The sequence below is a fragment of the Conger conger genome, chromosome 10 (assembly GCF_963514075.1).
Source record: "Conger conger chromosome 10, fConCon1.1, whole genome shotgun sequence".
NCBI lineage: Eukaryota > Metazoa > Chordata > Actinopteri > Anguilliformes > Congridae > Conger > Conger conger.
Genome location: NC_083769.1, coordinates 13,501,692 through 13,516,434, shown reverse-complemented (window position 1 = coordinate 13,516,434; position 14,743 = coordinate 13,501,692). Strand labels below are relative to the sequence as shown.

Here is a 14,743-nt window from a genome sequence, read left to right as displayed (position 1 = left end):
AAATGAGTTTTGCTATATATTCACTCAGTGAGCACTTTATTAGCTATTTATTACACTTGTTTTTTAGAATTATTGGCCTTCTGTTGCCATAGCTTATCCGCTTAGAGATTTGACATGTTGTGTGTTCAGAGATGCTCTTCTGCATACCACAGTTGTAATGTGTGGTTATTTGTGTTACTGTCACCTTCCTGTCAGCTTCGACCAGTCTGGAACTTCTCTTCTGACCTCTCTCATTAACAACGCGTTTCTGCCCACAGAAGTGCTGCTTACTGGTTGTTTTTTGTTTTTCGCACCATTCTCTGCAAACGATAGAGACTGTTGTGTGTGAAAATCCCAGGAGATCAGCAGTTTCTGAGATATTCAAACCACCCTGTCTGGCACCAACAATCACTCCACGGTCAAAGTCACTTTGATAACATTTCTGCCCTATTCTGACACTTGGTCTGAACAGCTGAACCCCTTGACCACATCTGCATGCTTTTATACATTCAGTTGCTACCACATAATTGGCTGATTAAATATTTGCATTAACAAGCTTGTGTACAGGTCTACCTAATAAAGTGGTCACTCAGTGTAGTTATAATTCAGTTGTGTATCTATGAGCATGGACATTGTTTTAGATCAGGGGTTTTCTTTTCTTTTTTTTTGTATTTACCAGAATTAGCATTAACTGAATTCTAGCATTGAGTATCATCCAATTCATGATCTCAATTTAAATAGCAGACTCAGGCACATTTAAAGATATGGCAACATTTTATTTTCACCAAATTACAATTAAAAAATACAATCGATTTGGGAATAGTCAAAGTCGGGCTGTCTCCATATTTCAACACAGCTACCAAGTGAGATGATTCTAACTAATATTGTCATTTTATTTAATGTGAATGGGCAGTAAATAAATGGATGAATCATGATCAACACAATACCTGCCATACATCACTTAGGACAGAGCAACTTCTGGACAAACTTCAACATTAAGCCAGGGAAGTGGTATTCTTGTTTGAATTTGAAACGATGGAATTATCCTGGACTTGAGACGAGCCATAGTGCTCACAAAATAAACAAGGCATTTTTTTAAATGGTTGATTCATATTTCTTAGGTGGTCAAGAAAACATTCAGATGAAAATGCAAATGTCACAGTAAGACATTTGTGAAATTGTTTTGTGAAACATCAATTTATACAACACATTATATGATATATTTGTTTTTAAAGGAGTTTTCTTAGCACCTAATAACATGAATATAGTACAATTAAATGTGAAGTTCATACACACTCATTTCTTCAGATTATTATTCCAACTAAATTTGTTTATTTCTTTAACATTGATGGAAACAGTCACATTGTAAATAAATGCAGTAAATAAAGGCAACCAGTTTCTTCTCAAAAATAGTTTTAAATTCCTTTCATTCTAGAATGTATAAAATACACCAACGTTAACATTGAAAAAAGCACATACATTCAGCCAATGAGTTGGTGAATTATTGATGTGTGGATGCTATGTTTTTATAGTACAGGGATAAACTTTATCCTTTTGCAGAATCCCATTATGAGTAGTGTGTGACACAAAAATTCATACAGTAACAGAGGGTGAAAAGGTTTATAAGAGTAAAATATAATCATTATTTTATTTTTCTAAAATATTTGCTGACCCATGCCGCCAATTAGTCACTACACTAAACTAACAACATACCCGTAAAAAGCTTTAAGATGATAACGCTTTCTTCCTATTGGATCTAAATACTGAAATTAAAGAAAATCTGAATAAAAATGGGACGATAAGAAGGAAAGGTAAAAAAAAAATGGTAAGACGGTAAACGTGGTCTTTGATTGCCATGTTCCAGGTTGCTTTGTTACATGTCTCGACCCAGGCTCTCGATCTCATCCAAGAAGAAGTCCATTTCCTCCTGGCGTATCTGCGGGGAGAGCACCACCATGCGGAAGAAGTTGACCCTCCCTTTCTGTGGCTGATAGCCAACCATCATGCTTCCCTTCCTCATCATGCGCTCCTTTATGGTTGGTGCCACCTGGTGACAAAGAAGCATTACTACAGCAAGAAAAATTAAACTTGATTCAGCTCAGATGAGTGATACAGCATCACTTTCAGCTCTCATACATGGAAGTTAAAGGTAAAATAGGTAAGATTGTCATGTTAAAACCATGTTACAAGACCATTGTAAATCCCTTCCTATCATTGAACAAGGCTCACTGACATGTTCACTGTGTTTATATTTGGGTTTTAGAATATACAGTTGACGGACCGACCCTACCAAAACATTGTACAGCTGTACAATAATTCAAAATTGGTTCTAATTGGCACAGCCAATGGCGTGGGGGTTTCAACGTCAGCGCTTTCACAGAGAAGGGAGAGGGATAAATAGTGTTGTGGTTTGAAGGTGTTCGTTGCTGCAATTCCTCTCTTGACTGATAGAAGTCTGAAATTACCTATTGTGCCTGTAAATGAACAGTTATTTGGGGAAGATGAGATAGGAGGAGTGAATGGTGCTAACGGAAGATGTCTCTTCGGAACCTACCTTCGCCAGCCTCTCTCTGTAATCCTCACTGTCTTCCATCACTCTCAGACTTGGCGGTATGAACCAGAAACACACATTCACAAACTGTGGCTGTTTTCAAGGGGAAGGAAGAGAGAGATTGTAGAGTGAGTGAAGGGAAGGGAAGAATAAATAAAATATTTACAAAAACCATTCAAAAAATCGGAACTAGGATCCATACTCATTAAAAAAAAAAAACTCCTAATGCGGAAGGCCTAGGCTGGTAATGCACCCAGAATGCAGTGCTCCTGCTACAGACCTCCATGATGCTGTGGAGGAAATGGGTTCACTCACCTCATTAACCAAGCGAAAGCCTTCTCTCTTTTTCATCTCTTCAACAAGGTACCTACAGGCCATTGACAAGGGGTCACAGAAAGAGAGACACCATATCAATAAATGCAGTGAAAGTATCTGATCATGCACATGAGGAGTTGAAGTTAAATTTAAATTACCCCCAAAATGATTTTTTCTTGTTTTTTTTTACCCACATCCGACACTGTTACGTCCCTCCTTAAACAGTCTGTCTGGAATAACGTTAGACGAGCAACATAAGGAAGAAGCTAGCAAGCAAGCCAATAATCTAACCTTAACACACACAAATCTTAAAATTATCGGCATTTAAAAGTGTAAGAACTTCAGCAATTTAACTCTGATCCATTACCTAAATAATGCATTATACATGAAAACCCTCCTTGCCCACCTCTCTATAAGATTAATTTTACAAGTGTGGGAACAAAGTATATGCCTTGTTAAAATACACACAGCTACAAGTATTGTGTAAATTGAAGGTGGTCCCTGCAGTCCTTAAAGACACCGCTTCACGATCAGACTTCTGAACATGTGAAGCAGGGGTTTGCAAAGCACAGTACACTGGTTTTCAATTTCACCTTAAAACCAGACCCAAGCTCAGCTGGGATAACTGTACATAACACCTATACTATATCAGATGAATGTGCCAAGTAACAATGCAGACTGATCAAGACTGAAGATCCCTAATGTGCCAAAATGTAGCATTGATGTGTCATATGTAACTTGGCTTTGGGGTGAGGCCTTAAGCTCTCATACCTGGTGTTGGGGTTAGGCCTTAAGCTCTCATACCTGGCTTTGGGGTTAGGTCTTAAGCTCTCATACCTGGTGTTGGGGTTAGGTCTTAAGCTCTTTTACATGGTGTTGGGGTTAGGCCTTAAGCTCTCATACCTGGCTTTGGGGTTAGGCCTTAAGCTCTCATACCTCGTTTTGGGGTTAGGTCTTAAGCTCTCATACCTGGTTTTGGAGGAAGGTCTTAAGCTCTTGTACATGGTTTTGTGGTTAGGCCTTAAGCTCCCATACCTGATGAGCTGTGGTGGCACATGACTAAAGTAGCAGACCTTGATGCAGGCATCAGTTCATTACAGTTGCACACCGAGGACTGGGGTTTGCGTCCCGGGTTTGGCCGATGCCACCGCTTTTCACTGTTGCCTAATGTTAGTTAGCTGTTGCGTTGGCCAAATGATGCGTTTCAGACTCAGAATAATGTTTGTGTCACCATTTTATCATCATCACGGAAGCACAAAATTTCTTATTTTGTTGACTGTCAAGTTGTAGTGATGTTGGCTTGCATTTCAAATGGTATTTGTATGGCATAATGGATAATAACGTTAGAACAAACCTCTGTAGTAGTTTTGTGGACATTGATTATTATGCCAGTGTCATAAAAATATGAACTGTATGTGCTTTAGGTTGTTTGTAATAGACGTTGGCATTAAAAGCTGTAGAACCTGAACCCAGACCTGAGGTTTTGTCAAAGCCTTCCCCCAGCCATCTTGAGAATGGCCTCACCAAAATGTTGGCTCAGATGTGGTAGTTCATTGATATATAAATAAATAAATTAAATAACCAGTTTTTTTGTGTGTGCCCCTGATAATACTGTTTCTTCAGTCACACACATGATGTCATATACAAAATGGCATCTACACTTCTGGTTTGTTTATCTCCAACTAGCATAGGAACCGTGATGAATTTCTAAAGCCATACTGTTATTTAGGCTGCATTCAGGAGACTTGAGACTTGACTTGGACTCTAGCTCAGAGACTTGAGACTTGATTCAGACTTGCATTTGATGACTTATGAACATGTCTGGTAAGTGGTGTATCCTCAGCTAATGCAAATGGGAAGGCCTTAAGCTCTTGTACCTGGTGTTGGTGAAGGCTTTAAGCTTTTGTACCTGGTGTTGGTGAAGGCTTTAAGCTCTTGTACTTGGTGTTGACGAAGGCGTTAAGCTCTCATACCTAGAGTTGACAAAGGCCTTAAGCTCTTGTATCTGGTGTTGGCGAAAGCCTTATGCTCTTGTACCTGGTGTTGGCAAAGGCCTTAAGCTCTTGTACCTGGTGTTGACAAAGGCCTTAAGCTCTTGTACCTGGTGTTGACAAAGGTCTTAAGCTCTCATACCTGGTGTTTTGGCGAAGGCCTTATGTTCTCATACCTGGTTTTTGGGAAGGCCTTATGTGCTCGTACCTAGTGTTGGGGAAAGCCTTAAGCTCTTGTACCTGGTGTTGGTGAAAGCCTTAATCTCTCATACCTGGTGTTGGCGAAAACCTTAAGCTCTCATACCTGGTTTTGGGGTTAGGCCTTAAGCTCTCATAGCTGGTTTTGGGGTTAGGTCTTAAGCTCCCATACCTGGTTTTGGGGTTAGGCCTTAAACTCTCATAACTGGTTTTGGGGTTAGGTCTTAAGCTCTCATAACTGGTTTTGGGGTTAGGTCTTAAGCTCTTGTACATGGTTTTGTGGTTAGGCCTTAAGCTCTCATACCTGGTTTTTGAGAAGGCCTTATGTGCTCGTACCTAGTGTTGGTGAAAGCCTTAAGCTCTCGTACCTAGTGTTGGTGAAAGCCTTAAGCTCTCGTACCTGGTGTTGGCGAAAGCCTTAATCTCTCATACCTGGTGTTGGCGAAAACCTTAAGCTCTCATACCTGGTTTTGGGGTTAGGCCTTAAGCTCTCATAACTGGTTTTGTAGTTAGGCCTTAAGCTCTCATAACTGGTTTTGGGGTTAGGTCTTAAGCTCTTGTACATGGTTTTGTGGTTAGGCCTTAAGCTCCCATACCTGATGAGCCGTGGTGGCACATGACTAAAGTAGCAGACCTTGATGCAGGCATCAGTTCATTACAGTTGCACACCGAGGACTGGGGTTTGCGTCCCGGGTTTGGCCGATGCCACCGCTTTTCACTGTTGCCTAATGTTAGTTAGCTAAACTGTTGCGTTGCCCAAATGACGTGTTTCAGACTCAGAATAATGTTTGTGTCACCGTTTAATCAGCATCACAGAAGCGCAAAATTTCTTATTTTGTTGACTGTCAAGTTGTAGTTATGTTGGCTTGTATTTCAAATGGTATTTGTATTGTATAATGTATAATAATGTTAGAACAAACTTCTTTAGGTTGGCTTGAAAAGCCCCTTCCATTTGAATTGTCAACATTGATCACAAAAGCAGCTGCGTTTGCATGAGCAAAGGGTTGCACTATTTTAAAAACCTTTGAGTATAAACGTTAAGCTTGATGTGCAAGCAGGGCAGAGTCATTTTGTATATCCTGTTCGGTGACATTATGTAGTAGTTTCCTGGACATTGATTATTATTCCAGTGTCATAAAAATATGAACAGTATGTACTTTAGGTTGTTTGTAATAGACATTGGCATTAAAAGCTGTAGAACATGTAGAGACTTGAAACTTGACTCAGACTCTTCCCTCAGAGACTTGAGACTTGACTTGATTTGCATTAGATGACTTGTGAACATGTCTGCTAAGTGGTGTATCGTCATCTAATGCTTATGCTCTTGTACCTGGTGTTGGGAAGGCCTTAAGCTCTTGTACCTGGTGTTGCCGAAGGCCTTAAGCTCTTGTACCAAGTTTTGGTGAAAGCCTTATGCTCTCATACCTGGTGTTGGCGAAGGCCTTAAGCTCTCGTACCTGGTGTTGGTGAAGGCTTTGTCCACCCGCTCCTCCAGGCCCTGAGTGCCCACTGCTTTCCACATGAGCCACAGTTTCAGGCAGTCCACCCTCCGGCCGCACTGCACAGATTTGTCCCCCGTGTCCAGGCTCACGTCATAGAACTTGTCCTGCTGGAACAGGTAGCCGGCGTTGGCACAGTGGCACTGCTTCAGCAGGTTCTGCCAGGACAAGAGAGGACACAAAAAAGGTGTTGAAACGACACCCACCCACACATAGTTCACGGTGTAATGATAATGGAGAATGGAAATGTAGAGTCATATTTCCACTGTGGTCTCCCTTAAAGGTACAATATGTAATTTCAGACTTCTAACAGTCAAGAGAGGAATTGCAGCAACAAACACACTCAAACCACAACAGTGTTTATTCCTCCCCCTTCTCTGTGAATGCACTGATGTTGAAGCGCCATTGGCTGTGGCAATTAAAAACCAACTTTCAACCAATGAGCTTTAATTATTGTACAGTTATACAATGTTTTGGTACAGAGTGCCGGCCTGTCAACTGTATATTTTGAAACCTGAATTTAAGGACTATGAAGACTATGACTAGTCTGACTAGTCTGTCAGTGAGCCTTTTTCAATGATAGGAAGGGCTTTACAATGGTCTTGTAACAATGTTTTAACACAAAACTCGTACCTATTGTCCCTTTAAGGCAGAAATTGCATGACTCATCCAACTTGCTCTGCGTATGTGTGGGTGCTTTTCCTAAATGTTTTTGTTTTTCATATTGGTTGCCTGTGCTTTGCCAGTTTGTATGACCTTTTTGCCTTTTTGTTTGTGTTATATGGCTGCTTTGTGAGTTCCTGGGGCTGAACATTTTGATGAATGGAAGGGAGTTCCTTGTTACCGTGGTATCCTTCAGCAGTAAGACAGAACACTGCAGTCCTGTCAGAAGCATCTTGTGAGGGTTCCAGGCCACTGAATCCACCCTTGGGGACAGACGTAGGAAGGGTAGAGGCTTACACCAAACGTTCAAACACCCACACACACATATAGCTGGACCAGACATCTGAGGACCATCAGACTCTCAAAGCATACACTCTGTATCAAAGCACAGCTGTGTCATCACTCCAAAACACATTCTAAATGAGGTGCTTTATGCTTTTAGAGACAGGTTTTTGACAGGGTGGCTGGTTCTGGGGTTAGGTCTTAAGCTCTCGTATCTGGTTCTGGGGTTAGGCCTTAAGCTCTTGATAAGCACTGATGTTGCTAGTATTCACTGTGCAAATAATAAATTGCGTGTGTTGTCCCAAAGTGCAATATCCCTTTAAGCTTGTTGTAAGTTGTCAAGCAGTTCCATGGCCAGCTGTGGCAGCAAATCTTTCCCATCTTCTGAAACAAACAGATCCATGCCTTCATCAAAAAGGAGATTACTTTACTGCAGGATTTAGGTGGACTAAATTGGACTAATGGACTAATTCTTGTGCCACTTGTCTGGATTGTTCCAGTCACAGCTGGTCTTATGGCCCTACTGAATGCACACTGGCGCTTTGCCCCATGGGAACGTACCTCTCAATGCCCTTCATCAGGTGTCTGTGCCTCTGGGATAGGAGCACGCTGCCGCCCCAGGCTGCCTAAAGGGAGGGGGTGGCACATTAACAAGAGTGAAGCAGCCAATCCTGAGACTCTCCACTGAGAGCCATTCAGTCCTTATTACGTTCATGCCTTTTAAAGCGGCTGTATTATATTAAATTCATATTTTATATGAAAGCATATTCAAAAAAACAAATACAATCTGCTGAAATGTAATGCTCAAATGTCCCTCTGAGAATTACTAATTGAAAATGAAGATCCAATAATCAACAATGGATGTTAATTTCCTTGTGCGGGGATGCACATTACTTGCGGTAAATTTGAATTGAAATGTAGTAGAGCAGGGGTTTGCAGCAAGGCCTAATCTCTGTTAAATGCCTTTCCCCTCCAATCTGGAATGCCTAATAGTGTGTGTGTGTGTGTGCGTGTGTGTGTGTGTGTGCCTGCAGATACTTGTCTGAACTCTCACGGGTGGCAGAGGTTGTAACAATGAGTGCTGATATACACTCACTGAGCATGTTATTAGGTAGACCTGTACACCAGCTTGTTAATGCAAATATTTAATACTTTTTCTAAAAGTGTGTGTAAAAGGGAACCTACTTACATCCACGTGCATCCATAGGCCATGTTTCTCACAGATGTCGGCTATCCTGTCCAGTGGGTCGAAGGAGCCCTGGATGGTTGTGCCCGATGTGGCGCTGACTAAAAATGGCACTGCCCCCTGGTGGAGGGGAGCGGAAGGGCCAGGTGATGACACGGACTATAGGCTCAAAACCAGTCTGCCCTCAGCAAGCAGAACAACTCCACTGATAAAGGTAGCAGGCAAAAACTTCAGAAAAAAGTGTTGCGCACAGTTATGAAACATCCATAAAATCAGAACAGAAAACCGCATTTGTAAAACTCTACCAGTATCACAGTGGCGAAGTCAGATGAACTATTCTGAGGCCGTAAGTTCTGAAACTGAATTGACAAGACTGGATTGATGGGATCAAGTTTAAGTAAACTTGCCTGCATTTTAGCAAGCTCAATTTTCAGGTCTAGGTCTTCTGGAATCATGCGGCCTCTAAGTGAGTGAGAGAGAGAGTGAGAGAGAGAGAGAGAGAGAAAGAGAAAGATAAGAAAGAGGGTAAGGGATGTGGGAAAGAGAGAGAGCATGAGGGAAGACAAAGAGAAGATGACTTTCATTGACTCACGAGTGTGAAAATTAAGTATGTACTTGTCATGCACATACAAAGGGCAGTTGATTGGAGAGACAGTACCTTTCGTCCACATTCACCAAGAAGACATTCTCCAGTCCGATGCCTTCAAAAGAAGCTGCTTTGTAGATGGAGTAGTGGCCCTGGACACAGAAGAGTACTGTTGGTTGGGCTGGTCATCCCTTCTACTCCTCAGTCATGCTCACACTCATTGCAGACCTCCACTGTCAATCCGGGAGCACAGGCAAGCATGCAACATCACTCACTCACTCACTCACTCACTCCTTCTCTCCCTCCCTCATGCCCTCTCTCCCTCTCTCCGTACCGTCCCCTCTCTCTCTTTCACTCCCTCCCTCTCTCCCTCCCTCCCTCTTTCTCTCCCTCCCTCCCTCCCTCCCTCCCTCACCTCTTGGGAAGTGAAGACGGCGAGGCGTGGCACGGCCCACAGGCCCTGCAGTTTGACCTGGGGGAAGGCCCGGTATCGCGCCACGTTCATGGCGTACATGTTTGAGACGGAGCCCCCAGGGCAGAAGATCCCATCCCCCTCCTCCCAGCCCACCAGGGAGCGCAGCTGCGACAGAACCACTTCCTCCATCAGGACAAACACAGGGGCGACCTCATAGGTGTACCTCAAACACAAAACCACACACTCTATCAGAGCAAACACAGAACCACATCCTCAATCAGAACAAACACAGACCCACATCCTCAATCAGAACAAACAGAGAACCACATTCTCTATCAGAACAAACAGAGAACCACATTCTGTATCAGAACAAACATGGAACCACATCCTCAATCAGAACAAACACAAAACCACATCCTCAATCAGAACAAACACAGACACACATCCTCAATCAGAACAAACACAGAACCACATCCTCAATCAGAACAAACACATAATCACATCCTCAATCAGAACAAATACAAAACCATATCCTCTATCTGAACAAACACATAACCACATTCTCTCTCCAGCTTTCTCCCTTTCTTACAGGCTGGTATTAAGCGTTTCAGTGAGGAATCGTCCGGCCAGGGCGTGGTAATCCACCCCAGCAAACAGCTGATTGAAGAACAGTGGGTGACCTAAAGACCAGAAAAAAGGAACCATATCACTGTTAAGATCACTGCCAACAACTTCTTCACAGTAAAGGACATGTTCAGAGGATACGAAGAGGACATTATAAGGGTAATTATCCTAATTGACAGTGTGTGTGTAAGCTTTTATTGTAATCTTTATTACAAATGAAACCATGTAAGCTTAATTCAGCGCTTAGGAAATATGCTCAAACAGAGAAACAGCCTGTGAGATTAATGACTCTGCTTTTCCAAGCTTGCACATTCCAATCTTCTGTCAAGGTTGTTTATCTGGAGACTAAATAATAATAATCCTAGGTTGTGAACATCATGTCTTCCTTGTTTTTGTCTCCGCCATTGTGGAAAAGTCTGTATAAAAGTCTTACTATGTGTGTTTCGAATCAGAGAGCTGGTAAGGCCTCTCGCTTTCTGAAATATATTTGCTAAGTTAAACTCAAGGAAAGTGTTGTTTTGCTGTGGAACATGCTCAGAGGGGGACATGCTCAGAGGACATGCTCAGAGGACATGCTCAGAGGACATGCTCAGAGGGGGACATGCTCAGAGGACATGCTCAGAGGGGGACATGCTCAGAGGACATGCTCAGAGGGGGACATGCTCAGAGGACATGCTCAGAGGCCTACAGGTCTTGACGCTGTACTTGACCACGTCTCGGACACGCTGCAGCAGCTGGTCATGTGACTCGCCGCCGTCCCGCAGCTGGAGGTCCAGCAGCGTCCGCAGCTCCTCCGGATCCTTCCACTCGCAAACCTGCCACGAGAGGGGAGAGAGCGGGCTCACGAGCGTCCCAAAAACGCCTCCTTCACCTTCTCTGAGTCACTGACCAAAGCTGCAAAAACGCCTCCTTCACCTTCTCTGAGTCACTGACCAAAGCTGCAAAAACTGCCCCTTCACCTTCTCTGAATCACTGACCAAAGCTGCAAAAACTGCCCCTTCACCTTCTCTGAGTCACTGACCAAAGCTGCAAAATCTGCCCCTTCTCATATCATCCATAGGCCATTCTTTTATCAAAGCTCATCACAACACACAAAGCCTTCACTTCCATAGCGATAGCAGGAAACGTGTGTTGCACTCCAAACGGGTGGCAGTTTGAGCCGCTCCCTTTCTGACTGTGAGCAGGTGGATGTTGGCCGTTAGCGGCAGAACAGGCAGGGTCTCCATGGCTACCAGAGAGACACTTATTCCAACCAATTATTGGCTCTTGCTGTAGAGAGCAAACCTTTTGATTTCTTCCAACACCTGAGTGGCAGCTCCCTGTAGCTCCACCCACTCCGGAGGTACAGGTACATATGTGCATGTTTGCAACAACCGAATGACATGTCCTTCAGTCAAAAGTTTTTTGTAAATAAACCCACTCGCCTTTTTTCTTCACTAGCTGGTAGTTAACATGAAGATAGCAAGACCTGGAAAAAAAAAACTGTAATTCCCATTAGAGATATCTGAGATATTGATATATTTATGTTTGTATGGAGAGATACAAAGAGTGTTTTCGATATTGGACACTCACATCCTATTTAAAGCCAGAAAAACAAGACAGAGACAATGAGAATGAAAATAAAGCGCGGGGTACAAAGACAGACAGAGAGAGAGCCACAGAAAAGAACAGTAACCGTGAGGGGGACGCACCTTCTCTTTGGGGTCGACGCCCTGACGCAGCGCCTCCTCCAGGATAATCTGAAAAGCTTCCTCCAGGAAGCGCTGTCCCTCAACGTGGTCGAGCAGCGGTCCATTCCGACGCTGACCGTTCTGGGGAGCCCCCAGCGTGGGATCTCCGCCATTTACACCCAGATCTAAATTTACATTTACATTTACACCTTGATCTACATTTACACTCACACATAGATCTACATTTATATTTGCACCTAGATATACATTTACACCTAGATTTATACCCAGATTTACACCTAGAGCTACATTTACACATAGATTGACATAGATTGAGTAGAAGGGATGACAGAGGCAGAGCATCTACAGCAAAGATACTCAACACCTGTGATGTCTATGAGTCACAGACTTCAAGTAGTTATTGTAGGCAATGATATGCAAAAACGTACAAAACATGACTATTTTAATTTAATGTTATGATTTTATGAGGTAATTTAAGTGCATTTTAGGTCAACTAAAAGCAATATTAGGAGCTCATTTTGAATTTTTTCAATAACTTCCTGTTTAAAAAGATATTGGGCACCTGTTCTAGAATGTCTTCGGATCACCCAAGGAACATCTGTAGCTATCAATTTCATGCTTTCGTTCACTGCATAACATTTTCTGTTAATTTAATTTGACTGTACATCACTGTCAACAGAGCAGAAATATTTTTTTCTGAAATTGTTCAGCCTGTTATTAAGGTTTGAGAATACAGGCCAATATAAATTACACATTTATATTTGTATGTGTAAGTGTACATGTGTTTGTGTTGCTCACGAACTTACTTTAGTGGTTCTAAGCAACACATGAATCGGGAACACTGTCAGAATTCGTCCAGTGACTACTTCCAGCACTGAAACTCTTTGCTGTGCGAATTCTACATCGATCGTGAATAGATGTAAGATTATTGTAGAGAGCGTTATAACAATAAACTGATATTCCGTTTTGTAGTCCTTTCTTTGCTGTAGCGTAGGACATTTCTTTATTTCCATCGTCTCTAATCGTAATAATTTAAAAATCCAGAACTTGTGGAAGTTGCCGCGACAAATCTTTTTCGTCACTGACGTCAGGCTTGCAAACAATGCACAACCGCGAGAACTGGTGAAAAGTTTTTTAAATCCACCTGACTCACACACTCCTCTCGCATTTAAAAGGCGCAGCATCTTAACAATGTGACCAATATAATTACATTTATATAAACAGCCACGCCACTCTAAATGTGAGAATCTACAGCCAGCTACCCAACGATGCTGAAAAAATAAAATGAAATGCAACTTAATCTCATGATGGTGTAGATAATGGAATACATTCGACAGTCCTTGTTAATTTTGTCAGTAACTTACATTCAAGAATTCATGAAACTCTTTTACCTTCACCATCGCTGGTCCCGTGTATGTTTGCGCTTAAACTCGCTCCGACGGCATCCATCGCTAGTGATGTCCCAAGACTGCTTCCCTGAGGTCACTATCGGTCTTGAGACGGCTTCGACAGGACGTGAAAGGCATAAACTGTTCAAGGGATACCACGCCCCCGATCACTTCCCCTGACTACTTCACCCCACCCGCGCCAAAATAAGGACAAATGTTGGTCGTAAAAAAGACAGAAACTAAAAATAATTGGAAGCAAAATGAACAGATTAAAAAACTGAAAATTTAACACGAAAATATATATCGTATGTTCATACAGTGGAATGCAAAATATAGAAAAAACTTTATTTTTTAACATGCGTGCTTCATTAATGATTCAATGGATTCAACCAAAGTCTTACTTCATTCAAATAAAAATCTCCAGAAAACAGATCTCACAATTATTGGTACCACCACCTCTGGCAAAGATGACAGTCCGGAGAATTTTCCTATGATGTGTGATGAGGTTAGAGAACACATTTGGAGGGATTTTTGATGACTCCTCCATGCAGAACTTTTCAGAATAATTGATATCCTTTGGCTTGTGATTATGGAGCCCCTCTTCAGTTCAGACAATAGGTTTATATAGCCTACATAAATCACATCTTTAACATAATAAATTGAAGGTACAATAGGTAATTTTGCACTGCACAGATTTGTCCCCCGTGTCCAGGCTCACGTCATAGAACCTGTCCTGCTGGAACAGGGAGCTGGCGTTGGCACAGTGGCACTGCTTCAGCAGGTTCTGCCAGGACATTGACAGGAATGACAGGAATGTAGAGTCATATTTCCACTGTGGTTTCCCTTAAAGGTACAATAGGTAATTTCAGACTTCTAGCGGTCAAGGGAGGAATTGCAACAACAAACACACTCAAACCACAACACTGTTTATCCCTCCCCCTTCTCTGTGAACGCGCTGACATTGAAACGCCATTGGCTGTGGCAATTAGAACCAATTTTCAGACAATGAGCTTGAATTATTGTACAGCTATACAATGTTTTGGTACAGAGTGTCGGGCCATCAACTGTATATTTTGAAACCCGAATTTTAGGACTATAGACCCAGGCAGAGGGTGAGTCAACATGTCAGTGAGCCCTTTTCAATGATAGGAAGGGATTTACAATGGTCTTGTAACAATGCTTTAACACAAACATCTTACCTATTGTACCTTTAAAGACATTTTCATTGAACCAAATGTGATTGAGGTAAATGGCAACCATAACCATATTGGTTTGGAATTGAGATAAAGAAAATACATATTGAGGAATTTTTGGGGAAAAAATCTAGTTCTGTACTGCTTTAAAATCCCCGTTACGCCCTGTGAGTACTTAACCC

At 42.2% G+C, this 14,743-nt stretch overlaps 1 protein-coding gene across 1 annotated transcript; it reads right to left on the bottom strand.

Annotated features, from left to right (window-relative positions):
- Positions 1-734: 734 nt before the first annotated feature.
- csad (cysteine sulfinic acid decarboxylase) lies at positions 735-13,523 on the bottom strand. The gene is made up of 14 exons (XM_061257341.1): positions 13,372-13,523; positions 11,981-12,144; positions 10,978-11,104; positions 10,255-10,345; positions 9,666-9,888; positions 9,323-9,402; positions 9,072-9,126; positions 8,668-8,784; positions 8,040-8,104; positions 7,378-7,459; positions 6,492-6,691; positions 2,846-2,897; positions 2,534-2,623; positions 735-2,026 (listed from the first exon to the last, which is right to left on the bottom strand). Exons 1-14 carry the CDS (start codon positions 13,427-13,429, stop codon positions 1,853-1,855), a joined length of 1,578 nt encoding a protein of 525 aa, XP_061113325.1. The 5' UTR covers positions 13,430-13,523; the 3' UTR covers positions 735-1,852.
- Between the last annotated feature and the right edge of the window lie 1,220 nt (positions 13,524-14,743).